At 51.4% G+C, this 26704-nt stretch overlaps 1 protein-coding gene across 1 annotated transcript in view; it reads right to left on the reverse strand.

Annotated features, from left to right (window-relative positions):
- The window catches only part of LOC125327695 (serine/threonine-protein kinase pim-1-like), a 32662-nt gene that overhangs the window by 1708 nt on the left and 4250 nt on the right, over positions 1 to 26704 (reverse strand). The window contains exons 2-4 of the mRNA XM_048307481.1: positions 393 to 549; positions 188 to 291; positions 46 to 96 (exon numbers count right to left, since the gene is read on the reverse strand). Coding sequence (XP_048163438.1) covers positions 46 to 96; positions 188 to 291; positions 393 to 549 — 312 coding nt within the window. The remainder of the gene's footprint in view (positions 1 to 45; positions 97 to 187; positions 292 to 392; positions 550 to 26704) is intronic.

Consider the following 26704-nt stretch of genomic DNA (forward strand, 5'->3'; position numbering starts at 1 on the left):
CTGCCCGCCACGCCCCGCTCTGTCGCGGTGGCCCCGCTCACTCACCAGCTCGTACCACTGCAGGACGCTCTCCCGGGCCACGCGTTTGATGGCCACCTGCAAGGCCACGAGAGACGGGGCTGAGCTCAAGCCCTGCCCCGCCCCGCCCCTGGCCCTCCTCCCGCGCCCCGCCGTCCCGGCCACTTACCGGGCTCCCGTCCGAGAGGCGGATGCCCGAGAAAACGGTGCCGAAGCCACCGCTGCCCAGCTGCGGGCCCAGCTGGTACAGCTCCTGCAGCTTCTTCTTTTGCCCTGCGACCGAGACCGAGCCATCAGCCTTGCGCCCAGGGCCCCCCCGGCCGAGTGCCCGCGAGTGAAGCGGGCCGAGCCACCGCGGGCCACGTTGCTCTGACCTGCTTCCTGCTGCGCGCCGGGCAGCGGCCACCGCCTTGCGGCCGTCGGGCTGGCGAGCGGCAGAGCTGGGGCAGGGGAGCGCGCAGAGGCGGCTGCAGGAGCCGGAGGGCAGCGGGGCAGGGCGGCACCGTCGCTGTCCCCGGCGTCGTGGGTGTGCTAGTTTGAAAACAAACCAGTGGGAGGCACCAAGTCAGAATAACAATTTAATGGAAATCAAAGAAAAGGGGAAAAAAAAAAAAAAAAAGGTAAAAGAAAACACTGTCAAACTGACAGAGTCAAGGTACAACCTGACACCCTGTTAGGCAGGGTGGTGGTAGCAGTCTGGTAGAATGGTGGCTGCAGTCCTCTGAAGCAGTGATCCTGTAGTAAAACAGTCTGCTCTTCCTCAGGAAGTCCGATGGTGGCTGTGTAGCTCCTGTCCTCTGGAAATCCAGTGGGAAGCCAGTGTCTCTGGTGTTCAGCCTCAGCTTATATCCACGCTGGGATGCTTGGTTCCTCCCTCTGGGTGGAGCATCTCACAATGGGGTAACGAGTCATGAGGCAAAGTGTTGATTAGGCTCATTAACAGAAGATAGTCCGGAGGGAGTTATCTCTGAGTCATGTGGCAGGACAATGATGGGCAATTAACAGAAAGATAGTCTGAGGGGAGGAGGCAAGGAAACACTGCCCCACCTGATTTCAACAGCTGATGGGGATGGTAATAGAATACACTGCAACCCAGGACATTATCCACCCCTTATTCTATCACCATCTACATTATCCCAAATCAATACCTTCTTAAACTCTAAAACACACATACATATATATATATATATATATATATATATATATATATACACACAGTGAAACCTACACACTGTTCTCACCTAAGATTAGGTCTCCTTGTGGTACACAACGGGTTTCCCCATCTTTCTGCATTACCCACCAAGTGCAACCAGGTCCTTGAGCAAAGACAATCCCACGGATGGGTTTGTCTTTGCCTGAGGTGGGATTAATCCAAACAGTCTTTCCTAAAATACCTCTCAGGTGTACCGCAGGGACTCTATCTCCATCCACTGTGTGCAAGGCTTCAGACTCGGCAGGACCAGCTCGATTGATGGACCCTCGGGTATTGACTATCCAGGTGGCCTTTGCTAAGTTCACTTCCCAATTTTTGAAGGTCCCCCCACCAAGTGCCTTTAGGGTAGTTTTAAGTAGTCCATTGCAGCGTTCAACTTTTCCAGCAGCTGGTGCATGATAAGGAATATGATATATCCATTCGATACCGTGTTCTCTGGCCCAGGTGTTGATGAGGCTGTTCTTAAAATGAGTCCCGTTATCTGACTCGATCCTATCAGGGGTGCCATGTCTCCACAGGACTTGCTTTTCCAGGCCCAGGATGGTGTTCCGGGCTGTAGCATGAGGCACAGGGTAGGTCTCCAGCCATCCAGTGGTTGCTTCAACCATGGTCAACACGTAGTGCTTGCCTTGGCGGGTTTGGGGAAGGGTGATGTAGTCAACTTGCCAGGCTTCACCATACCTGTACTTTGACCATCGTCCACCATACCACAGAGGCTTCACCCGCTTGGCCTGTTTGATTGCAGCACAGGTCTCACAACTGTGGATGACCTGTGAGATGCTGTCCATGGAAAGGTCCACCCCTCGGTCACGGGCCCATCGGTATGTTGCATCTCTCCCCTGATGACCGGAGGCATCATGGGCCCAACGAGCTAGGAATAATTCTCCCTTGTGCTGCCAGTCCAGATCCACCTGTGATACTTTCACCTTGGCAGCTCGGTCCACCTGCTCGTTGTTGCGATGCTCTTCATTAGCCCGACTCTTGGGTACGTGCGCATCCACGTGTCGAACCTTCACGGTCAGCTTCTCTACTCGGGCGGCGATGTCCTGCCAAATCTCAGCGGCCCAGATGGGCTTCCCTCTGCGCTGCCAGTTGGCCTTTCTCCAGCGATCCAGCCATCCCCACAGAGCATTAGCTACCATCCATGAGTCGGTGTAGAGATAGAGCCTCGGCCACTTCTCTCGTTCAGCGATATCCAAAGCCAGCTGGACGGCTTTAAGCTCTGCAACCTGACTCGATCCACCTTGTCCCTCGGTAGCTTGTGCAACTCGTCGTGTGGGGCTCCATACTGCAGCTTTCCACTTTCGATTAGCGCCTACAATTCGGCAGGAACCATCAGTGAAGAGGGCATAACGTCTTTCAGTCTCCGGTAGCTCATTATATGGTGGGGCTTCCTCAGCACGGGTCACTTGCTCTTCCTCTTCTTCAGAAGATAATCCAAAAGTCTCACCTTCAGGCCAGTTTGTTATAATTTCTAGAATCCCAGGGCGATTCGGGTTTCCAATACGGGCACGCTGTGTGATGAGGGCGATCCACTTGCTCCATGTGGTGTCGGTGGCATGATGCGTGGAAGGAACCTTTCCCTTGAACATCCAACCCAGCACCGGTAGTCGGGGTGCCAGAAGCAACTGTGCTTCAGTGCTAATTACCTCTGAGGCAGCTTGGACTCCTTCATAGGCTGCCAAGATTTCCTTCTCTGTGGGAGTGTAGTTAGCTTCAGACCCTCTGTAGCTTCGGCTCCAGAATCCCAGTGGTCGGCCACGAGTCTCACCAGGCACCTTCTGCCAGAGGCTCCAGGACAGACCATTGTTCCCGGCTGCAGAGTAGAGCACATTCTTCACCTCTGGTCCTGTCCTGACTGGGCCAAGGGCTACTGCATGAGCGATCTCCTGCTTGATCTGGGCAAAGGCTTGCTGCTGTTCGGGGCCCCAGTGGAAATCATTCTTCTTGCGGGTAACCAGGTAGAGAGGGCTCACGATCTGGCTGTACTCGGGAATGTGCATCCTCCAGAAACCTATGGCGCCTAGGAAAGCTTGTGTTTCCTTCTTGCTGGTCGGTGGAGACATCGCAGTGATCTTATTGATGACCTCGGTGGGAATCTGACGTCGTCCATCTTGCCACTTTACTCCCAGGAATTGGATCTCTTGGGCAGGTCTCTTGACTTTGCTCCTTTTGATGGCAAAGCCAGCTTCCAGGAGAATCTGGATGATTTTCTCTCCTTTCTCAAACACTTCCTTTGCTGTGTTTCCCCACACGATGATGTCATCGATGTATTGCAGATGTTCTGGAGCCTCACCCTTTTCCAATGCAGTCTGGATCAGTCCGTGGCAAATGGTGGGACTGTGCTTCCACCCCTGGGGCAGTCGGTTCCAGGTGTATTGCACACCCTTCCAGGTAAAAGCAAACTGGCGCCTGCATTCTGCTGCCAAAGGAATGGAGAAGAAGGCATTGGCAATGTCAATAGTGGCGTACCACTTCGCTGCTTTGGACTCCAGCTCGTACTGAAGTTCCAACATGTCCGGCACAGCGGCGCTCAATGGTGGCGTGACCTCATTCAGGCCACGGTAGTCCACCGTCAGCCTCCATTCTCCACTGGACTTACGCACTGGCCATATAGGGCTGTTGAAAGGTGAATGGGCCTTGCTGACCACCCCTTGGCTCTCCAGTTTGCGAATCATCTCATGGATGGGAACCACAGAGTCTCTGTCGGTGCGGTATTGCCGGCGGTGCACTGTTGCTGTGGCGATTGGCACCTGTTGTTCTGCAACTCTTAGCAGTCCCACGGCAGAGGGGTCATCTGAGAGGCCAGGCAATGTACTCAGTTGTCTGATATCTTCTGTCTCCACAGCAGCTATCCCAAAAGCCCAACGATGTCCTTTTGGGTCCTTGAAATATCCATTTCTGAGATAGTCTATGCCGAGAATGCACGGGGCCTCCGGGCCAGTCACGATGGGGTGTTTCTGCCACTCGTTCCCAGTTAAACTCACTTCAGCTTCCAGTACAGTCAGCTGCTGGGATCCTCCTGTCACCCCAGAAATAGAAATGGGTTCTGCTCCCACATACCTTGATGGCATCAGAGTACATTGAGCACCGGTGTCAACCAAAGCCGTGTATCTTTGTGGGTCAGATGTGCCAGGCCATCGGACCCACACAGTCCAAAAGACCCGATTCTCCCTTTCCTCTACCTGGCTAGAGGCAGGGCCCCTCTATTCCTGGTCATGTTGCATGTTGCTCCCTTCCGGTGAATACGTTCCTGAGGTCCCTTCAAGAGGATCGGTCATATTATCATTCCGGTACCGTCTGGAGTTCTGTGTGCGAGAGACCGGAGCAATATTGACTCTAGATGCGCTTCTTGTGGTAGTTGTCCCTCTTTTTAGTTCACGTACCCGAGCTGCTAAGGAGGAGGTGGGTTTTCCATCCCACTTACTCATGTCTTCTCCATGTTCCTGAAGGAAAAACCAGAGGTTACCTCGTGGGGGGTATCTTCTCTCCCTGGTTGGGGGTCGCCGGCTCCTAATGGCAGAGACTCTTGTTGGTTCTGGTGAGATCTGGTAAATCTCTTCCTTAAGTTCCTTTTTCAATTTCTGATGGCCTTCTTCAATCAAGCTCCGGACTTGCTCAGCCAAAAGACTTGTTTCCACGGATGAGACATGGGTGCGAAACGGGGCTGTGACGGTGTCCTCGTAAATCCTCAGTTTGTTCACCAAGACGCCCACCCTGTCCTCGCCTTCCCTCCATTGCAGCGTTGCCAGGTAACGGGAGTATATCTCTGGTCCAAGGCGTGCGAACCTCAACCACATCTGTGACGTGTACTGGACACCAGCTGGGCTCTTAGGAAATCTCTCATCTTCTGAGAAAATGATCTCCAGCACAGCCAATTCCCTCAGGCACCGGATACCTTTTTCCATTGTGCTCCATTTTCCTTGGTGCACCTGGAGGTCTTCTTTACAAAGGTACCTGTCCCTTACACTTGTAAGCAGTCGCCGCCAGAGGCTGAGGGTTTCTTGGGTTCTCCCGATCCCCTGGTCAATGACCACATCCCGGGACAGAGATCCCAGTTGCCTGGCCTCACTTCCGTCCAGAATGGTGTCATTGGCTGCAGCGTCCCAGATGCGGAGCAGCCAGGTCAGGATAGACTCGTTTGTCTGGCGGGTGAATTCCCTCCGCAGGTCACGCAGCTCACCCAGGGATAGCGACCGAGTGATGATCTCTGGCTCTGCCTCTTCTGCTGGGTGCGAAGGTCCTGCTGCATCCTCGTCAGTCACTATGCGGACTGATTTGCTTTTTGATTTCTTCTTCTGAACGGGGGCAACTGCAATCAGTGTAGGCTGTTCTGGTTCAGTGATGGTTTGCATGGGGACGCTGACAGTGCTTTTGGTTCCCTTCTCCTCTGTGTCAGTCTGCGTGGACATGGACGCTGTTGTCTTGCGTCTGGGTTCTTTCTCCTCTGTGTCAGTCTGCGTGGACATGGACGCTGTTGTCTTGCGTCTGGGTTCTTTCTCCTCTGTGTCAGTCTGCGTGGACATGGACGCTGTTGTTTTGCATTTGGTTTCTTTCTCTTCTGTGTCAGTCTGCGTAGACATGGACGCTGTTGTCTTGCATCTGGGTTCTTTCTCCTCGGTGACAGTCTGCGTAGACATGGACGCTGTTGCTTTGCATTTGGTTCCTTTCTCCTCTGTGTCAGTCTGCATAGGCATGGTGTTTGTTGCTCTGCTCTTTTTTCCTCCCTCATCCTGAGGATGCTGTGCCATAGCTCTGATTCTAAGCATGGTGTACATGGTGCAGGCTGTACAGAGAAGACAAAGCAGAACTGACAGCAAGTTTATGCCGTCTTTGACATCCAGAGGGAATTCAATATTTTCAAAAACTGCTGTGCCTGGCCTGAAAGGCTGGAAGAAACCACTCTCTACTCCTCCCACCAGGGGCTGGGTGCGATTGTTGAGGAGATCCCAGACATAGGAGCCCAGACTAGGACAGCCAAACAAAACTGAGTATATACTCCGAATGGTATTCATCGCCTCACAGGTTATTATGCTGTAGACATAATAAACCATTAAAGCAATTCTCATACCATTCCCTGGTTTTAACAGGAGTAATACTACAGGCAGGTAGTTCCCCATGTGAGGAAAAATATAGAGAGCAAGATACAGTACCCATGTAGACAAGCTGAGCACCATGGTGAATAGGTTTCCGTTAACACAAAATTGTAATTCTGACTTTCTCTCAGAGCTGCCCCACGTTGGGCGCCAAATTATGTGCTAGTTTGAAAACAAACCAGTGAGAGGCACCAAGTCAGAATAACAATTTAATGGAAATCAAAGAAAAGGGGAAAAAAAAAAAAAAAAAAGGTAAAAGAAAACACTGTCAAACTGACAGAGTCAAGGTACAACCTGACACCCTGTTAGGCAGGGTGGTGGTAGCAGTCTGGTAGAATGGTGGCTGCAGTCCTCTGAAGCAGTGATCCTGTAGTAAAACAGTCTGCTCTTCCTCAGGAAGTCCGATGGTGGCTGTGTAGCTCCTGTCCTCTGGAAATCCAGTGGGAAGCCAGTGTCTCTGGTGTTCAGCCTCAGCTTATATCCACGCTGGGATGCTTGGTTCCTCCCTCTGGGTGGAGCATCTCACAATGGGGTAACGAGTCATGAGGCAAAGTGTTGATTAGGCTCATTAACAGAAGATAGTCCGGAGGGAGTTATCTCTGAGTCATGTGGCAGGACAATGATGGGCAATTAACAGAAAGATAGTCTGAGGGGAGGAGGCAAGGAAACACTGCCCCACCTGATTTCAACAGCTGATGGGGATGGTAATAGAATACACTGCAACCCAGGACATTATCCACCCCTTATTCTATTACCATCTACATTATCCCAAATCAATACCTTCTTAAACTCTAAAACACACATACATATATATATATATATATATATATATATATATATATATACACACAGTGAAACCTACACACTGTTCTCACCTAAGATTAGGTCTCCTTGTGGTACACAACGGGTTTCCCCATCTTTCTGCATTACCCACCAAGTGCAACCAGGTCCTTGAGCAAAGACAATCCCACGGATGGGTTTGTCTTTGCCTGAGGTGGGATTAATCCAAACAGTCTTTCCTAAAATACCTCTCAGGTGTACCGCAGGGACTCTATCTCCATCCACTGTGTGCAAGGCTTCAGACTCGGCAGGACCAGCTCGATTGATGGACCCTCGGGTATTGACTATCCAGGTGGCCTTTGCTAAGTTCACTTCCCAATTTTTGAAGGTCCCCCCACCAAGTGCCTTTAGGGTAGTTTTAAGTAGTCCATTGCAGCGTTCAACTTTTCCAGCAGCTGGTGCATGATAAGGAATATGATATATCCATTCGATACCGTGTTCTCTGGCCCAGGTGTTGATGAGGCTGTTCTTAAAATGAGTCCCGTTGTCTGACTCGATCCTATCAGGGGTGCCATGTCTCCACAGGACTTGCTTTTCCAGGCCCAGGATGGTGTTCCGGGCTGTAGCATGAGGCACAGGGTAGGTCTCCAGCCATCCAGTGGTTGCTTCAACCATGGTCAACACGTAGTGCTTGCCTTGGCGGGTTTGGGGAAGGGTGATGTAGTCAACTTGCCAGGCTTCACCATACCTGTACTTTGACCATCGTCCACCATACCACAGAGGCTTCACCCGCTTGGCCTGTTTGATTGCAGCACAGGTCTCACAACTGTGGATGACCTGTGAGATGCTGTCCATGGAAAGGTCCACCCCTCGGTCACGGGCCCATCGGTATGTTGCATCTCTCCCCTGATGACCGGAGGCATCATGGGCCCAACGAGCTAGGAATAATTCTCCCTTGTGCTGCCAGTCCAGATCCACCTGTGATACTTTCACCTTGGCAGCTCGGTCCACCTGCTCGTTGTTGCGATGCTCTTCATTAGCCCGACTCTTGGGTACGTGCGCATCCACGTGTCGAACCTTCACGGTCAGCTTCTCTACTCGGGCGGCGATGTCCTGCCAAATCTCAGCGGCCCAGATGGGCTTCCCTCTGCGCTGCCAGTTGGCCTTTCTCCAGCGATCCAGCCATCCCCACAGAGCATTAGCTACCATCCATGAGTCGGTGTAGAGATAGAGCCTCGGCCACTTCTCTCGTTCAGCGATATCCAAAGCCAGCTGGACGGCTTTAAGCTCTGCAACCTGACTCGATCCACCTTGTCCCTCGGTAGCTTGTGCAACTCGTCGTGTGGGGCTCCATACTGCAGCTTTCCACTTTCGATTAGCGCCTACAATTCGGCAGGAACCATCAGTGAAGAGGGCATAACGTCTTTCAGTCTCCGGTAGCTCATTATATGGTGGGGCTTCCTCAGCACGGGTCACTTGCTCTTCCTCTTCTTCAGAAGATAATCCAAAAGTCTCACCTTCAGGCCAGTTTGTTATAATTTCTAGAATCCCAGGGCGATTCGGGTTTCCAATACGGGCACGCTGTGTGATGAGGGCGATCCACTTGCTCCATGTGGTGTCGGTGGCATGATGCGTGGAAGGAACCTTTCCCTTGAACATCCAACCCAGCACCGGTAGTCGGGGTGCCAGAAGCAACTGTGCTTCAGTGCTAATTACCTCTGAGGCAGCTTGGACTCCTTCATAGGCTGCCAAGATTTCCTTCTCTGTGGGAGTGTAGTTAGCTTCAGACCCTCTGTAGCTTCGGCTCCAGAATCCCAGTGGTCGGCCACGAGTCTCACCAGGCACCTTCTGCCAGAGGCTCCAGGACAGACCATTGTTCCCGGCTGCAGAGTAGAGCACATTCTTCACCTCTGGTCCTGTCCTGACTGGGCCAAGGGCTACTGCATGAGCGATCTCCTGCTTGATCTGGGCAAAGGCTTGCTGCTGTTCGGGGCCCCAGTGGAAATCATTCTTCTTGCGGGTAACCAGGTAGAGAGGGCTCACGATCTGGCTGTACTCGGGAATGTGCATCCTCCAGAAACCTATGGCGCCTAGGAAAGCTTGTGTTTCCTTCTTGCTGGTCGGTGGAGACATCGCAGTGATCTTATTGATGACCTCGGTGGGAATCTGACGTCGTCCATCTTGCCACTTTACTCCCAGGAATTGGATCTCTTGGGCAGGTCTCTTGACTTTGCTCCTTTTGATGGCAAAGCCAGCTTCCAGGAGAATCTGGATGATTTTCTCTCCTTTCTCAAACACTTCCTTTGCTGTGTTTCCCCACACGATGATGTCATCGATGTATTGCAGATGTTCTGGAGCCTCACCCTTTTCCAATGCAGTCTGGATCAGTCCGTGGCAAATGGTGGGACTGTGCTTCCACCCCTGGGGCAGTCGGTTCCAGGTGTATTGCACACCCTTCCAGGTAAAAGCAAACTGGCGCCTGCATTCTGCTGCCAAAGGAATGGAGAAGAAGGCATTGGCAATGTCAATAGTGGCGTACCACTTCGCTGCTTTGGACTCCAGCTCGTACTGAAGTTCCAACATGTCCGGCACAGCGGCGCTCAATGGTGGCGTGACCTCATTCAGGCCACGGTAGTCCACCGTCAGCCTCCATTCTCCACTGGACTTACGCACTGGCCATATAGGGCTGTTGAAAGGTGAATGGGCCTTGCTGACCACCCCTTGGCTCTCCAGTTTGCGAATCATCTCATGGATGGGAACCACAGAGTCTCTGTCGGTGCGGTATTGCCGGCGGTGCACTGTTGCTGTGGCGATTGGCACCTGTTGTTCTGCAACTCTTAGCAGTCCCACGGCAGAGGGGTCATCTGAGAGGCCAGGCAATGTACTCAGTTGTCTGATATCTTCTGTCTCCACAGCAGCTATCCCAAAAGCCCAACGATGTCCTTTTGGGTCCTTGAAATATCCATTTCTGAGATAGTCTATGCCGAGAATGCACGGGGCCTCCGGGCCAGTCACGATGGGGTGTTTCTGCCACTCGTTCCCAGTTAAACTCACTTCAGCTTCCAGTACAGTCAGCTGCTGGGATCCTCCTGTCACCCCAGAAATAGAAATGGGTTCTGCTCCCACATACCTTGATGGCATCAGAGTACATTGAGCACCGGTGTCAACCAAAGCCGTGTATCTTTGTGGGTCAGATGTGCCAGGCCATCGGACCCACACAGTCCAAAAGACCCGATTCTCCCTTTCCTCTACCTGGCTAGAGGCAGGGCCCCTCTATTCCTGGTCATGTTGCATGTTGCTCCCTTCCGGTGAATACGTTCCTGAGGTCCCTTCAAGAGGATCGGTCATATTATCATTCCGGTACCGTCTGGAGTTCTGTGTGCGAGAGACCGGAGCAATATTGACTCTAGATGCGCTTCTTGTGGTAGTTGTCCCTCTTTTTAGTTCACGTACCCGAGCTGCTAAGGAGGAGGTGGGTTTTCCATCCCACTTACTCATGTCTTCTCCATGTTCCTGAAGGAAAAACCAGAGGTTACCTCGTGGGGGGTATCTTCTCTCCCTGGTTGGGGGTCGCCGGCTCCTAATGGCAGAGACTCTTGTTGGTTCTGGTGAGATCTGGTAAATCTCTTCCTTAAGTTCCTTTTTCAATTTCTGATGGCCTTCTTCAATCAAGCTCCGGACTTGCTCAGCCAAAAGACTTGTTTCCACGGATGAGACATGGGTGCGAAACGGGGCTGTGACGGTGTCCTCGTAAATCCTCAGTTTGTTCACCAAGACGCCCACCCTGTCCTCGCCTTCCCTCCATTGCAGCGTTGCCAGGTAACGGGAGTATATCTCTGGTCCAAGGCGTGCGAACCTCAACCACATCTGTGACGTGCACTGGACACCAGCTGGGCTCTTAGGAAATCTCTCATCTTCTGAGAAAATGATCTCCAGCACAGCCAATTCCCTCAGGCACCGGATACCTTTTTCCATTGTGCTCCATTTTCCTTGGTGCACCTGGAGGTCTTCTTTACAAAGGTACCTGTCCCTTACACTTGTAAGCAGTCGCCGCCAGAGGCTGAGGGTTTCTTGGGTTCTCCCGATCCCCTGGTCAATGACCACATCCCGGGACAGAGATCCCAGTTGCCTGGCCTCACTTCCGTCCAGAATGGTGTCATTGGCTGCAGCGTCCCAGATGCGGAGCAGCCAGGTCAGGATAGACTCGTTTGTCTGGCGGGTGAATTCCCTCCGCAGGTCACGCAGCTCACCCAGGGATAGCGACCGAGTGATGATCTCTGGCTCTGCCTCTTCTGCTGGGTGCGAAGGTCCTGCTGCATCCTCGTCAGTCACTATGCGGACTGATTTGCTTTTTGATTTCTTCTTCTGAACGGGGGCAACTGCAATCGGTGTAGGCTGTTCTGGTTCAGTGATGGTTTGCATGGGGACGCTGACAGTGCTTTTGGTTCCCTTCTCCTCTGTGTCAGTCTGCGTGGACATGGACGCTGTTGTCTTGCGTCTGGGTTCTTTCTCCTCTGTGTCAGTCTGCGTGGACATGGACGCTGTTGTCTTGCGTCTGGGTTCTTTCTCCTCTGTGTCAGTCTGCGTGGACATGGACGCTGTTGTTTTGCATTTGGTTTCTTTCTCTTCTGTGTCAGTCTGCGTAGACATGGACGCTGTTGTCTTGCATCTGGGTTCTTTCTCCTCGGTGACAGTCTGCGTAGACATGGACGCTGTTGCTTTGCATTTGGTTCCTTTCTCCTCTGTGTCAGTCTGCATAGGCATGGTGTTTGTTGCTCTGCTCTTTTTTCCTCCCTCATCCTGAGGATGCTGTGCCATAGCTCTGATTCTAAGCATGGTGTACATGGTGCAGGCTGTACAGAGAAGACAAAGCAGAACTGACAGCAAGTTTATGCCGTCTTTGACATCCAGAGGGAATTCAATATTTTCAAAAACTGCTGTGCCTGGCCTGAAAGGCTGGAAGAAACCACTCTCTACTCCTCCCACCAGGGGCTGGGTGCGATTGTTGAGGAGATCCCAGACATAGGAGCCCAGACTAGGACAGCCAAACAAAACTGAGTATATACTCCGAATGGTATTCATCGCCTCACAGGTTATTATGCTGTAGACATAATAAACCATTAAAGCAATTCTCATACCATTCCCTGGTTTTAACAGGAGTAATACTACAGGCAGGTAGTTCCCCATGTGAGGAAAAATATAGAGAGCAAGATACAGTACCCATGTAGACAAGCTGAGCACCATGGTGAATAGGTTTCCGTTAACACAAAATTGTAATTCTGACTTTCTCTCAGAGCTGCCCCACGTTGGGCGCCAAATTATGTGCTAGTTTGAAAACAAACCAGTGAGAGGCACCAAGTCAGAATAACAATTTAATGGAAATCAAAGAAAAGGGGAAAAAAAAAAAAAAAAAAAGGTAAAAGAAAACACTGTCAAACTGACAGAGTCAAGGTACAACCTGACACCCTGTTAGGCAGGGTGGTGGTAGCAGTCTGGTAGAATGGTGGCTGCAGTCCTCTGAAGCAGTGATCCTGTAGTAAAACAGTCTGCTCTTCCTCAGGAAGTCCGATGGTGGCTGTGTAGCTCCTGTCCTCTGGAAATCCAGTGGGAAGCCAGTGTCTCTGGTGTTCAGCCTCAGCTTATATCCACGCTGGGATGCTTGGTTCCTCCCTCTGGGTGGAGCATCTCACAATGGGGTAACGAGTCATGAGGCAAAGTGTTGATTAGGCTCATTAACAGAAGATAGTCCGGAGGGAGTTATCTCTGAGTCATGTGGCAGGACAATGATGGGCAATTAACAGAAAGATAGTCTGAGGGGAGGAGGCAAGGAAACACTGCCCCACCTGATTTCAACAGCTGATGGGGATGGTAATAGAATACACTGCAACCCAGGACATTATCCCTTATTCTATTACCATCTACATTTATCCCAAATCAATACCTTCTTAAACTCTAAAACACACATACATATATATATATATATATATATATATATATATATATATACCACACAGTGAAACCTTCACACTGTTCTCACCCTAAGATTAGGTCTCCTTGTGGTACACAACGGGTTTCCCCATCTTTCTGCATTACCCACCAAGTGCAAACCAGGTCCTTGAGCAAGACAATCCCACGGATGGGTTTGTCTTTGCCTGAGGTGGGATTAATCCAAACAGTCTTTCCTAAAATACCTCTCAGGTGTACCGCAGGGACTCTATCTCCATCCACTGTGTGCAAGGCTTCAGACTCGGCAGGACCAGCTCGATTGATGGACCCTCGGGTATTGACTATCCAGGTGGCCTTTGCTAAGTTCACTTCCCAATTTTTGAAGGTCCCCCCACCAAGTGCCTTTAGGGTAGTTTTAAGTAGTCATTGCAGCGTTCAACTTTTCCAGCAGCTGGTGCATGATAAGGAATATGATATATCCATTCGATACCGTGTTCTCTGGCCCAGGTGTTGATGAGGCTGTTCTTAAAATGAGTCCCGTTGTCTGACTCGATCCTATCAGGGGTGCCATGTCTCCACAGGACTTGCTTTTCCAGGCCCAGGATGGTGTTCCGGGCTGTAGCATGAGGCACAGGGTAGGTCTCCAGCCATCCAGTGGTTGCTTCAACCATGGTCAACACGTAGTGCTTGCCTTGGCGGGTTTGGGGAAGGGTGATGTAGTCAACTTGCCAGGCTTCACCATACCTGTACTTTGACCATCGTCCACCATACCACAGAGGCTTCACCCGCTTGGCCTGTTTGATTGCAGCACAGGTCTCACAACTGTGGATGACCTGTGAGATGCTGTCCATGGAAAGGTCCACCCCTCGGTCACGGGCCCATCGGTATGTTGCATCTCTCCCCTGATGACCGGAGGCATCATGGCCCAACGAGCTAGGAATAATTCTCCCTTGTGCTGCCAGTCCAGATCCACCTGTGATACTTTCACCTTGGCAGCTCGGTCCACCTGCTCGTTGTTGCGATGCTCTTCATTAGCCCGACTCTTGGGTACGTGCGCATCCACGTGTCGAACCTTCACGGTCAGCTTCTCTACTCGGGCGGCGATGTCCTGCCAAATCTCAGCGGCCCAGATGGGCTTTCCCTCTGCGCTGCCAGTTGGCCTTTCTCCAGCGATCCAGCCATCCCCACAGAGCATTAGCTACCATCCATGAGTCGGTGTAGAGATAGAGCCTCGGCCACTTCTCTCGTTCAGCGATATCCAAAGCCAGCTGGACGGCTTTAAGCTCTGCAACCTGACTCGATCCACCTTGTCCCTCGGTAGCTTGTGCAACTCGTCGTGTGGGGCTCCATACTGCAGCTTTCCACTTTCGATTAGCGCCTACAATTCGGCAGGAACCATCAGTGAAGAGGGCATAACGTCTTTCAGTCTCCGGTAGCTCATTATATGGTGGGGCTTCCTCAGCACGGGTCACTTGCTCTTCCTCTTCTTCAGAAGATAATCCAAAAGTCTCACCTTCAGGCCAGTTTGTTATAATTTCTAGAATCCCAGGGCGATTCGGGTTTCCAATACGGGCACGCTGTGTGATGAGGGCGATCCACTTGCTCCATGTGGTGTCGGTGGCATGATGCGTGGAAGGAACCTTTCCCTTGAACATCCAACCCAGCACCGGTAGTCGGGGTGCCAGAAGCAACTGTGCTTCAGTGCTAATTACCTCTGAGGCAGCTTGGACTCCTTCATAGGCTGCCAAGATTTCCTTCTCTGTGGGAGTGTAGTTAGCTTCAGACCCTCTGTAGCTTCGGCTCCAGAATCCCAGTGGTCGGCCACGAGTCTCACCAGGCACCTTCTGCCAGAGGCTCCAGGACAGACCATTGTTCCCGGCTGCAGAGTAGAGCACATTCTTCACCTCTGGTCCTGTCCTGACTGGGCCAAGGGCTACTGCATGAGCGATCTCCTGCTTGATCTGGGCAAAGGCTTGCTGCTGTTCGGGGCCCCAGTGGAAATCATTCTTCTTGCGGGTAACCAGGTAGAGAGGGCTCACGATCTGGCTGTACTCGGGAATGTGCATCCTCCAGAAACCTATGGCGCCTAGGAAAGCTTGTGTTTCCTTCTTGCTGGTCGGTGGAGACATCGCAGTGATCTTATTGATGACCTCGGTGGGAATCTGACGTCGTCCATCTTGCCACTTTACTCCCAGGAATTGGATCTCTTGGGCAGGTCTCTTGACTTTGCTCCTTTTGATGGCAAAGCCAGCTTCCAGGAGAATCTGGATGATTTTCTCTCCTTTCTCAAACACTTCCTTTGCTGTGTTTCCCCACACGATGATGTCATCGATGTATTGCAGATGTTCTGGAGCCTCACCCTTTTCCAATGCAGTCTGGATCAGTCCGTGGCAAATGGTGGGACTGTGCTTCCACCCCTGGGGCAGTCGGTTCCAGGTGTATTGCACACCCTTCCAGGTAAAAGCAAACTGGCGCCTGCATTCTGCTGCCAAAGGAATGGAGAAGAAGGCATTGGCAATGTCAATAGTGGCGTACCACTTCGCTGCTTTGGACTCCAGCTCGTACTGAAGTTCCAACATGTCCGGCACAGCGGCGCTCAATGGTGGCGTGACCTCATTCAGGCCACGGTAGTCCACCGTCAGCCTCCATTCTCCACTGGACTTACGCACTGGCCATATAGGGCTGTTGAAAGGTGAATGGGCCTTGCTGACCACCCCTTGGCTCTCCAGTTTGCGAATCATCTCATGGATGGGAACCACAGAGTCTCTGTCGGTGCGGTATTGCCGGCGGTGCACTGTTGCTGTGGCGATTGGCACCTGTTGTTCTGCAACTCTTAGCAGTCCCACGGCAGAGGGGTCATCTGAGAGGCCAGGCAATGTACTCAGTTGTCTGATATCTTCTGTCTCCACAGCAGCTATCCCAAAAGCCCAACGATGTCCTTTTGGGTCCTTGAAATATCCATTTCTGAGATAGTCTATGCCGAGAATGCACGGGGCCTCCGGGCCAGTCACGATGGGGTGTTTCTGCCACTCGTTCCCAGTTAAACTCACTTCAGCTTCCAGTACAGTCAGCTGCTGGGATCCTCCTGTCACCCCAGAAATAGAAATGGGTTCTGCTCCCACATACCTTGATGGCATCAGAGTACATTGAGCACCGGTGTCAACCAAAGCCGTGTATCTTTGTGGGTCAGATGTGCCAGGCCATCGGACCCACACAGTCCAAAAGACCCGATTCTCCCTTTCCTCTACCTGGCTAGAGGCAGGGCCCCTCTATTCCTGGTCATGTTGCATGTTGCTCCCTTCCGGTGAATACGTTCCTGAGGTCCCTTCAAGAGGATCGGTCATATTATCATTCCGGTACCGTCTGGAGTTCTGTGTGCGAGAGACCGGAGCAATATTGACTCTAGATGCGCTTCTTGTGGTAGTTGTCCCTCTTTTTAGTTCACGTACCCGAGCTGCTAAGGAGGAGGTGGGTTTTCCATCCCACTTACTCATGTCTTCTCCATGTTCCTGAAGGAAAAACCAGAGGTTACCTCGTGGGGGGTATCTTCTCTCCCTGGTTGGGGGTCGCCGGCTCCTAATGGCAGAGACTCTTGTTGGTTCTGGTGAGATCTGGTAAATCTCTTCCTTAAGTTCCTTTTTCAATTTCTGATGGCCTTCTTCAATCAAGCTCCGGACTTGCTCAGCCAAAAGACTTGTTTCCACGGATGAGACATGGGTGCGAAACGGGGCTGTGACGGTGTCCTCGTAAATCCTCAGTTTGTTCACCAAGACGCCCACCCTGTCCTCGCCTTCCCTCCATTGCAGCGTTGCCAGGTAACGGGAGTATATCTCTGGTCCAAGGCGTGCGAACCTCAACCACATCTGTGACGTGCACTGGACACCAGCTGGGCTCTTAGGAAATCTCTCATCTTCTGAGAAAATGATCTCCAGCACAGCCAATTCCCTCAGGCACCGGATACCTTTTTCCGTTGTGCTCCATTTTCCTTGGTGCACCTGGAGGTCTTCTTTACAAAGGTACCTGTCCCTTACACTTGTAAGCAGTCGCCGCCAGAGGCTGAGGGTTTCTTGGGTTCTCCCGATCCCCTGGTCAATGACCACATCCCGGGACAGAGATCCCAGTTGCCTGGCCTCACTTCCGTCCAGAATGGTGTCATTGGCTGCAGCGTCCCAGATGCGGAGCAGCCAGGTCAGGATAGACTCGTTTGTCTGGCGGGTGAATTCCCTCCGCAGGTCACGCAGCTCACCCAGGGATAGCGACCGAGTGATGATCTCTGGCTCTGCCTCTTCTGCTGGGTGCGAAGGTCCTGCTGCATCCTCGTCAGTCACTATGCGGACTGATTTGCTTTTTGATTTCTTCTTCTGAACGGGGGCAACTGCAATCGGTGTAGGCTGTTCTGGTTCAGTGATGGTTTGCATGGGGACGCTGACAGTGCTTTTGGTTCCCTTCTCCTCTGTGTCAGTCTGCGTGGACATGGACGCTGTTGTCTTGCGTCTGGGTTCTTTCTCCTCTGTGTCAGTCTGCGTGGACATGGACGCTGTTGTCTTGCGTCTGGGTTCTTTCTCCTCTGTGTCAGTCTGCGTGGACATGGACGCTGTTGTTTTGCATTTGGTTTCTTTCTCTTCTGTGTCAGTCTGCGTAGACATGGACGCTGTTGTCTTGCATCTGGGTTCTTTCTCCTCGGTGACAGTCTGCGTAGACATGGACGCTGTTGCTTTGCATTTGGTTCCTTTCTCCTCTGTGTCAGTCTGCATAGGCATGGTGTTTGTTGCTCTGCTCTTTTTTCCTCCCTCATCCTGAGGATGCTGTGCCATAGCTCTGATTCTAAGCATGGTGTACATGGTGCAGGCTGTACAGAGAAGACAAAGCAGAACTGACAGCAAGTTTATGCCGTCTTTGACATCCAGAGGGAATTCAATATTTTCAAAAACTGCTGTGCCTGGCCTGAAAGGCTGGAAGAAACCACTCTCTACTCCTCCCACCAGGGGCTGGGTGCGATTGTTGAGGAGATCCCAGACATAGGAGCCCAGACTAGGACAGCCAAACAAAACTGAGTATATACTCCGAATGGTATTCATCGCCTCACAGGTTATTATGCTGTAGACATAATAAACCATTAAAGCAATTCTCATACCATTCCCTGGTTTTAACAGGAGTAATACTACAGGCAGGTAGTTCCCCATGTGAGGAAAAATATAGAGAGCAAGATACAGTACCCATGTAGACAAGCTGAGCACCATGGTGAATAGGTTTCCGTTAACACAAAATTGTAATTCTGACTTTCTCTCAGAGCTGCCCCACGTTGGGCGCCAAATTATGTGCTAGTTTGAAAACAAACCAGTGAGAGGCACCAAGTCAGAATAACAATTTAATGGAAATCAAAGAAAAGGGGAAAAAAAAAAAAAAAAAAAAAGGTAAAAGAAAACACTGTCAAACTGACAGAGTCAAGGTACAACCTGACACCCTGTTAGGCAGGGTGGTGGTAGCAGTCTGGTAGAATGGTGGCTGCAGTCCTCTGAAGCAGTGATCCTGTAGTAAAACAGTCTGCTCTTCCTCAGGAAGTCCGATGGTGGCTGTGTAGCTCCTGTCCTCTGGAAATCCAGTGGGAAGCCAGTGTCTCTGGTGTTCAGCCTCAGCTTATATCCACGCTGGGATGCTTGGTTCCTCCCTCTGGGTGGAGCATCTCACAATGGGGTAACGAGTCATGAGGCAAAGTGTTGATTAGGCTCATTAACAGAAGATAGTCCGGAGGGAGTTATCTCTGAGTCATGTGGCAGGACAATGATGGGCAATTAACAGAAAGATAGTCTGAGGGGAGGAGGCAAGGAAACACTGCCCCACCTGATTTCAACAGCTGATGGGGATGGTAATAGAATACACTGCAACCCAGGACATTATCCACCCCTTATTCTATTACCATCTACATTATCCCAAATCAATACCTTCTTAAACTCTAAAACACACATACATATATATATATATATATATATATATATATATATATATACACACAGTGAAACCTACACACTGTTCTCACCTAAGATTAGGTCTCCTTGTGGTACACAACGGGTTTCCCCATCTTTCTGCATTACCCACCAAGTGCAACCAGGTCCTTGAGCAAAGACAATCCCACGGATGGGTTTGTCTTTGCCTGAGGTGGGATTAATCCAAACAGTCTTTCCTAAAATACCTCTCAGGTGTACCGCAGGGACTCTATCTCCATCCACTGTGTGCAAGGCTTCAGACTCGGCAGGACCAGCTCGATTGATGGACCCTCGGGTATTGACTATCCAGGTGGCCTTTGCTAAGTTCACTTCCCAATTTTTGAAGGTCCCCCCACCAAGTGCCTTTAGGGTAGTTTTAAGTAGTCCATTGCAGCGTTCAACTTTTCCAGCAGCTGGTGCATGATAAGGAATATGATATATCCATTCGATACCGTGTTCTCTGGCCCAGGTGTTGATGAGGCTGTTCTTAAAATGAGTCCCGTTGTCTGACTCGATCCTATCAGGGGTGCCATGTCTCCACAGGACTTGCTTTTCCAGGCCCAGGATGGTGTTCCGGGCTGTAGCATGAGGCACAGGGTAGGTCTCCAGCCATCCAGTGGTTGCTTCAACCATGGTCAACACGTAGTGCTTGCCTTGGCGGGTTTGGGGAAGGGTGATGTAGTCAACTTGCCAGGCTTCACCATACCTGTACTTTGACCATCGTCCACCATACCACAGAGGCTTCACCCGCTTGGCCTGTTTGATTGCAGCACAGGTCTCACAACTGTGGATGACCTGTGAGATGCTGTCCATGGAAAGGTCCACCCCTCGGTCACGGGCCCATCGGTATGTTGCATCTCTCCCCTGATGACCGGAGGCATCATGGGCCCAACGAGCTAGGAATAATTCTCCCTTGTGCTGCCAGTCCAGATCCACCTGTGATACTTTCACCTTGGCAGCTCGGTCCACCTGCTCGTTGTTGCGATGCTCTTCATTAGCCCGACTCTTGGGTACGTGCGCATCCACGTGTCGAACCTTCACGGTCAGCTTCTCTACTCGGGCGGCGATGTCCTGCCAAATCTCAGCGGCCCAGATGGGCTTCCCTCTGCGCTGCCAGTTGGCCTTTCTCCAGCGATCCAGCCATCCCCACAGAGCATTAGCTACCATCCATGAGTCGGTGTAGAGATAGAGCCTCGGCCACTTCTCTCGTTCAGCGATATCCAAAGCCAGCTGGACGGCTTTAAGCTCTGCAACCTGACTCGATCCACCTTGTCCCTCGGTAGCTTGTGCAACTCGTCGTGTGGGGCTCCATACTGCAGCTTTCCACTTTCGATTAGCGCCTACAATTCGGCAGGAACCATCAGTGAAGAGGGCATAACGTCTTTCAGTCTCCGGTAGCTCATTATATGGTGGGGCTTCCTCAGCACGGGTCACTTGCTCTTCCTCTTCTTCAGAAGATAATCCAAAAGTCTCACCTTCAGGCCAGTTTGTTATAATTTCTAGAATCCCAGGGCGATTCGGGTTTCCAATACGGGCACGCTGTGTGATGAGGGCGATCCACTTGCTCCATGTGGTGTCGGTGGCATGATGCGTGGAAGGAACCTTTCCCTTGAACATCCAACCCAGCACCGGTAGTCGGGGTGCCAGAAGCAACTGTGCTTCAGTGCTAATTACCTCTGAGGCAGCTTGGACTCCTTCATAGGCTGCCAAGATTTCCTTCTCTGTGGGAGTGTAGTTAGCTTCAGACCCTCTGTAGCTTCGGCTCCAGAATCCCAGTGGTCGGCCACGAGTCTCACCAGGCACCTTCTGCCAGAGGCTCCAGGACAGACCATTGTTCCCGGCTGCAGAGTAGAGCACATTCTTCACCTCTGGTCCTGTCCTGACTGGGCCAAGGGCTACTGCATGAGCGATCTCCTGCTTGATCTGGGCAAAGGCTTGCTGCTGTTCGGGGCCCCAGTGGAAATCATTCTTCTTGCGGGTAACCAGGTAGAGAGGGCTCACGATCTGGCTGTACTCGGGAATGTGCATCCTCCAGAAACCTATGGCGCCTAGGAAAGCTTGTGTTTCCTTCTTGCTGGTCGGTGGAGACATCGCAGTGATCTTATTGATGACCTCGGTGGGAATCTGACGTCGTCCATCTTGCCACTTTACTCCCAGGAATTGGATCTCTTGGGCAGGTCTCTTGACTTTGCTCCTTTTGATGGCAAAGCCAGCTTCCAGGAGAATCTGGATGATTTTCTCTCCTTTCTCAAACACTTCCTTTGCTGTGTTTCCCCACACGATGATGTCATCGATGTATTGCAGATGTTCTGGAGCCTCACCCTTTTCCAATGCAGTCTGGATCAGTCCGTGGCAAATGGTGGGACTGTGCTTCCACCCCTGGGGCAGTCGGTTCCAGGTGTATTGCACACCCTTCCAGGTAAAAGCAAACTGGCGCCTGCATTCTGCTGCCAAAGGAATGGAGAAGAAGGCATTGGCAATGTCAATAGTGGCGTACCACTTCGCTGCTTTGGACTCCAGCTCGTACTGAAGTTCCAACATGTCCGGCACAGCGGCGCTCAATGGTGGCGTGACCTCATTCAGGCCACGGTAGTCCACCGTCAGCCTCCATTCTCCACTGGACTTACGCACTGGCCATATAGGGCTGTTGAAAGGTGAATGGGCCTTGCTGACCACCCCTTGGCTCTCCAGTTTGCGAATCATCTCATGGATGGGAACCACAGAGTCTCTGTCGGTGCGGTATTGCCGGCGGTGCACTGTTGCTGTGGCGATTGGCACCTGTTGTTCTGCAACTCTTAGCAGTCCCACGGCAGAGGGGTCATCTGAGAGGCCAGGCAATGTACTCAGTTGTCTGATATCTTCTGTCTCCACAGCAGCTATCCCAAAAGCCCAACGATGTCCTTTTGGGTCCTTGAAATATCCATTTCTGAGATAGTCTATGCCGAGAATGCACGGGGCCTCCGGGCCAGTCACGATGGGGTGTTTCTGCCACTCGTTCCCAGTTAAACTCACTTCAGCTTCCAGTACAGTCAGCTGCTGGGATCCTCCTGTCACCCCAGAAATAGAAATGGGTTCTGCTCCCACATACCTTGATGGCATCAGAGTACATTGAGCACCGGTGTCAACCAAAGCCGTGTATCTTTGTGGGTCAGATGTGCCAGGCCATCGGACCCACACAGTCCAAAAGACCCGATTCTCCCTTTCCTCTACCTGGCTAGAGGCAGGGCCCCTCTATTCCTGGTCATGTTGCATGTTGCTCCCTTCCGGTGAATACGTTCCTGAGGTCCCTTCAAGAGGATCGGTCATATTATCATTCCGGTACCGTCTGGAGTTCTGTGTGCGAGAGACCGGAGCAATATTGACTCTAGATGCGCTTCTTGTGGTAGTTGTCCCTCTTTTTAGTTCACGTACCCGAGCTGCTAAGGAGGAGGTGGGTTTTCCATCCCACTTACTCATGTCTTCTCCATGTTCCTGAAGGAAAAACCAGAGGTTACCTCGTGGGGGGTATCTTCTCTCCCTGGTTGGGGGTCGCCGGCTCCTAATGGCAGAGACTCTTGTTGGTTCTGGTGAGATCTGGTAAATCTCTTCCTTAAGTTCCTTTTTCAATTTCTGATGGCCTTCTTCAATCAAGCTCCGGACTTGCTCAGCCAAAAGACTTGTTTCCACGGATGAGACATGGGTGCGAAACGGGGCTGTGACGGTGTCCTCGTAAATCCTCAGTTTGTTCACCAAGACGCCCACCCTGTCCTCGCCTTCCCTCCATTGCAGCGTTGCCAGGTAACGGGAGTATATCTCTGGTCCAAGGCGTGCGAACCTCAACCACATCTGTGACGTGCACTGGACACCAGCTGGGCTCTTAGGAAATCTCTCATCTTCTGAGAAAATGATCTCCAGCACAGCCAATTCCCTCAGGCACCGGATACCTTTTTCCATTGTGCTCCATTTTCCTTGGTGCACCTGGAGGTCTTCTTTACAAAGGTACCTGTCCCTTACACTTGTAAGCAGTCGCCGCCAGAGGCTGAGGGTTTCTTGGGTTCTCCCGATCCCCTGGTCAATGACCACATCCCGGGACAGAGATCCCAGTTGCCTGGCCTCACTTCCGTCCAGAATGGTGTCATTGGCTGCAGCGTCCCAGATGCGGAGCAGCCAGGTCAGGATAGACTCGTTTGTCTGGCGGGTGAATTCCCTCCGCAGGTCACGCAGCTCACCCAGGGATAGCGACCGAGTGATGATCTCTGGCTCTGCCTCTTCTGCTGGGTGCGAAGGTCCTGCTGCATCCTCGTCAGTCACTATGCGGACTGATTTGCTTTTTGATTTCTTCTTCTGAACGGGGGCAACTGCAATCGGTGTAGGCTGTTCTGGTTCAGTGATGGTTTGCATGGGGACGCTGACAGTGCTTTTGGTTCCCTTCTCCTCTGTGTCAGTCTGCGTGGACATGGACGCTGTTGTCTTGCGTCTGGGTTCTTTCTCCTCTGTGTCAGTCTGCGTGGACATGGACGCTGTTGTCTTGCGTCTGGGTTCTTTCTCCTCTGTGTCAGTCTGCGTGGACATGGACGCTGTTGTTTTGCATTTGGTTTCTTTCTCTTCTGTGTCAGTCTGCGTAGACATGGACGCTGTTGTCTTGCATCTGGGTTCTTTCTCCTCGGTGACAGTCTGCGTAGACATGGACGCTGTTGCTTTGCATTTGGTTCCTTTCTCCTCTGTGTCAGTCTGCATAGGCATGGTGTTTGTTGCTCTGCTCTTTTTTCCTCCCTCATCCTGAGGATGCTGTGCCATAGCTCTGATTCTAAGCATGGTGTACATGGTGCAGGCTGTACAGAGAAGACAAAGCAGAACTGACAGCAAGTTTATGCCGTCTTTGACATCCAGAGGGAATTCAATATTTTCAAAAACTGCTGTGCCTGGCCTGAAAGGCTGGAAGAAACCACTCTCTACTCCTCCCACCAGGGGCTGGGTGCGATTGTTGAGGAGATCCCAGACATAGGAGCCCAGACTAGGACAGCCAAACAAAACTGAGTATATACTCCGAATGGTATTCATCGCCTCACAGGTTATTATGCTGTAGACATAATAAACCATTAAAGCAATTCTCATACCATTCCCTGGTTTTAACAGGAGTAATACTACAGGCAGGTAGTTCCCCATGTGAGGAAAAATATAGAGAGCAAGATACAGTACCCATGTAGACAAGCTGAGCACCATGGTGAATAGGTTTCCGTTAACACAAAATTGTAATTCTGACTTTCTCTCAGAGCTGCCCCACGTTGGGCGCCAAATTATGTGCTAGTTTGAAAACAAACCAGTGAGAGGCACCAAGTCAGAATAACAATTTAATGGAAATCAAAGAAAAGGGGAAAAAAAAAAAAAAAAAAAAGGTAAAAGAAAACACTGTCAAACTGACAGAGTCAAGGTACAACCTGACACCCTGTTAGGCAGGGTGGTGGTAGCAGTCTGGTAGAATGGTGGCTGCAGTCCTCTGAAGCAGTGATCCTGTAGTAAAACAGTCTGCTCTTCCTCAGGAAGTCCGATGGTGGCTGTGTAGCTCCTGTCCTCTGGAAATCCAGTGGGAAGCCAGTGTCTCTGGTGTTCAGCCTCAGCTTATATCCACGCTGGGATGCTTGGTTCCTCCCTCTGGGTGGAGCATCTCACAATGGGGTAACGAGTCATGAGGCAAAGTGTTGATTAGGCTCATTAACAGAAGATAGTCCGGAGGGAGTTATCTCTGAGTCATGTGGCAGGACAATGATGGGCAATTAACAGAAAGATAGTCTGAGGGGAGGAGGCAAGGAAACACTGCCCCACCTGATTTCAACAGCTGATGGGGATGGTAATAGAATACACTGCAACCCAGGACATTATCCACCCCTTATTCTATTACCATCTACATTATCCCAAATCAATACCTTCTTAAACTCTAAAACACACATACATATATATATATATATATATATATATATATATATATACACACAGTGAAACCTACACACTGTTCTCACCTAAGATTAGGTCTCCTTGTGGTACACAACGGGTTTCCCCATCTTTCTGCATTACCCACCAAGTGCAACCAGGTCCTTGAGCAAAGACAATCCCACGGATGGGTTTGTCTTTGCCTGAGGTGGGATTAATCCAAACAGTCTTTCCTAAAATACCTCTCAGGTGTACCGCAGGGACTCTATCTCCATCCACTGTGTGCAAGGCTTCAGACTCGGCAGGACCAGCTCGATTGATGGACCCTCGGGTATTGACTATCCAGGTGGCCTTTGCTAAGTTCACTTCCCAATTTTTGAAGGTCCCCCCACCAAGTGCCTTTAGGGTAGTTTTAAGTAGTCCATTGCAGCGTTCAACTTTTCCAGCAGCTGGTGCATGATAAGGAATATGATATATCCATTCGATACCGTGTTCTCTGGCCCAGGTGTTGATGAGGCTGTTCTTAAAATGAGTCCCGTTGTCTGACTCGATCCTATCAGGGGTGCCATGTCTCCACAGGACTTGCTTTTCCAGGCCCAGGATGGTGTTCCGGGCTGTAGCATGAGGCACAGGGTAGGTCTCCAGCCATCCAGTGGTTGCTTCAACCATGGTCAACACGTAGTGCTTGCCTTGGCGGGTTTGGGGAAGGGTGATGTAGTCAACTTGCCAGGCTTCACCATACCTGTACTTTGACCATCGTCCACCATACCACAGAGGCTTCACCCGCTTGGCCTGTTTGATTGCAGCACAGGTCTCACAACTGTGGATGACCTGTGAGATGCTGTCCATGGAAAGGTCCACCCCTCGGTCACGGGCCCATCGGTATGTTGCATCTCTCCCCTGATGACCGGAGGCATCATGGGCCCAACGAGCTAGGAATAATTCTCCCTTGTGCTGCCAGTCCAGATCCACCTGTGATACTTTCACCTTGGCAGCTCGGTCCACCTGCTCGTTGTTGCGATGCTCTTCATTAGCCCGACTCTTGGGTACGTGCGCATCCACGTGTCGAACCTTCACGGTCAGCTTCTCTACTCGGGCGGCGATGTCCTGCCAAATCTCAGCGGCCCAGATGGGCTTCCCTCTGCGCTGCCAGTTGGCCTTTCTCCAGCGATCCAGCCATCCCCACAGAGCATTAGCTACCATCCATGAGTCGGTGTAGAGATAGAGCCTCGGCCACTTCTCTCGTTCAGCGATATCCAAAGCCAGCTGGACGGCTTTAAGCTCTGCAACCTGACTCGATCCACCTTGTCCCTCGGTAGCTTGTGCAACTCGTCGTGTGGGGCTCCATACTGCAGCTTTCCACTTTCGATTAGCGCCTACAATTCGGCAGGAACCATCAGTGAAGAGGGCATAACGTCTTTCAGTCTCCGGTAGCTCATTATATGGTGGGGCTTCCTCAGCACGGGTCACTTGCTCTTCCTCTTCTTCAGAAGATAATCCAAAAGTCTCACCTTCAGGCCAGTTTGTTATAATTTCTAGAATCCCAGGGTGATTCGGGTTTCCAATACGGGCACGCTGTGTGATGAGGGCGATCCACTTGCTCCATGTGGTGTCGGTGGCATGATGCGTGGAAGGAACCTTTCCCTTGAACATCCAACCCAGCACCGGTAGTCGGGGTGCCAGAAGCAACTGTGCTTCAGTGCTAATTACCTCTGAGGCAGCTTGGACTCCTTCATAGGCTGCCAAGATTTCCTTCTCTG

Source organism: Corvus hawaiiensis, chromosome 6, assembly GCF_020740725.1.
Source record: "Corvus hawaiiensis isolate bCorHaw1 chromosome 6, bCorHaw1.pri.cur, whole genome shotgun sequence".
Lineage (NCBI taxonomy): Eukaryota > Metazoa > Chordata > Aves > Passeriformes > Corvidae > Corvus > Corvus hawaiiensis.